At 38.1% G+C, this 1,565-nt stretch overlaps 1 protein-coding gene across 2 annotated transcripts in view; it reads left to right on the top strand.

Moving 5' to 3' along the window:
* Positions 1 to 414: 414 nt before the first annotated feature.
* The window catches only part of LOC140943834 (uncharacterized), a 40,794-nt gene continuing 39,643 nt past the window's right edge, over positions 415 to 1,565 (top strand). For both annotated transcript variants that reach the window (XM_073392948.1, XM_073392947.1), the window contains exons 1-3: positions 415 to 700; positions 787 to 856; positions 1,036 to 1,149. In XM_073392948.1, coding sequence (XP_073249049.1) covers positions 654 to 700; positions 787 to 856; positions 1,036 to 1,149 — 231 coding nt within the window. In that variant the 5' untranslated portion in view covers positions 415 to 653. The remainder of the gene's footprint in view (positions 701 to 786; positions 857 to 1,035; positions 1,150 to 1,565) is intronic.

Here is a 1,565-nt window from a genome sequence, read left to right as displayed (position 1 = left end):
ACAATTTTTATCGCATAAAACTTATAAGATTAGGATAGACTTGTCTGTCTTCGCCTACTTTGAAATTTCTTCAGTATAAATTGTACTGGTTTTATGGTCCACTAGCTAAATTGTTTTAAATAGAATCGACGACGTCACCAATATTGCCAGAGTAAAATATCTTAAGTCGATCGTTTCTCTCTTTAACTTTTTAAAGGCGAAAGATCGTAATCATAATATGACTTCTTTTATATAGTGACACACTATAGTAAAATCGCGTGTTCAGGTCTCCTAGACCGGAAGTAAACAAACAAGTGGCGGCAAGTCATACCCACGTGATCCAATGGATAGTCGGCCAGAGCCTCGCTTTGGAGATGAAATGGTGACTTCAGCTTCATTCGTGATCGTTCCTCTTTAGTGTTGTTCGGTTTCTTATCTACGCGTTTTGTGCATACATCAATGGCTTAGTCATAGCTGGATTGTATGTAACGATTCGTGAAGATGGGCTATGTGGAGTTTGTCCAGCCTTCGAGCCTTGTTGTCTGCAAATTGACTACTACCTCAGTGCTACATGATGGATTAAGTTCATGAACGGTTTCTTAACTTTCTTTGCCCTTGGCCACAGCAAGAATTAAGATATATTTCATTTTCATTTCTGCTTTTTGAAGAATACAATGGCGTCTGTGAAAGTAGCTGTAAGAGTAAGGCCGTTTAATCAAAGGTAAAGTTTTTTTTCTCGTTGACATTTTTGTCGAAGTGATGGTAGCGTTATGTATTTTGATCTTACGTTACGGTCTTTTAACACAGGGAAATAGACATGGGTGCCCAAGGGATTATCGAAATGGAAGGAAAGAAAACACGCATTGTCAACATCAAGGTAATACAGCGATGTAGATTGTTACATGAGTGTATGTGGTTCATTGTCTTTCCACGACCATGTTGTAATTTTTATCATGTAGGGCGAACTCGTGTAAACACCTTCTTCTATAAGCTTACTTAATTGCCTGCTAATTTTCCTCAGCTTTTAGCTATCTTGAGACATATTTTGATTTGCAGGCAAGTACGGTAACTGGCGAGGGAGAGAGACGCAGCCGTGTTAAGGATTTCACTTTTGATCATTCGTACTGGTCGTTAGAAAAGAAGAACCCTCATTATGCATCACAAGAGCGGGTAAGGTACATTCGATCGAACTCATGATCGCATGACTGGTCGTTTATAAAACGATATACGCTAACGTACTCGAAAATTTTGCTAAGATTTATCAGCTAATCGCAGTGCCAACTTCCTAGTCATCAGTAAATAAAAACAAAGCTAAGAAGCAAGTAAACTATGTCACATCTGGATGGACCAGTTAACAATCTTTTCGAAATTATTTGACTTTCGTGAGAACCATGTGTGTGGTAAAAATTTGTGGCCTCTTGCCAAACTTAATCTTCTCAAGCTCAAAATATTCTACTGCATTTATGGAATAAAATTTGAGGATTTGATGCTGCCCTTTTATTTTCAGTTTGAAATAACTTTTGATGGGGCAAGGTCATTTGCAATGCAAAACAAATTTATTGGTGATCACGAGCCGTAACGACTGA

The sequence above is a fragment of the Porites lutea genome, chromosome 7 (genome assembly GCF_958299795.1).
Source record: "Porites lutea chromosome 7, jaPorLute2.1, whole genome shotgun sequence".
Classification (NCBI taxonomy): Eukaryota; Metazoa; Cnidaria; class Anthozoa; order Scleractinia; family Poritidae; genus Porites; species Porites lutea.
This window is presented reverse-complemented; position numbering and strand designations above follow the sequence as displayed.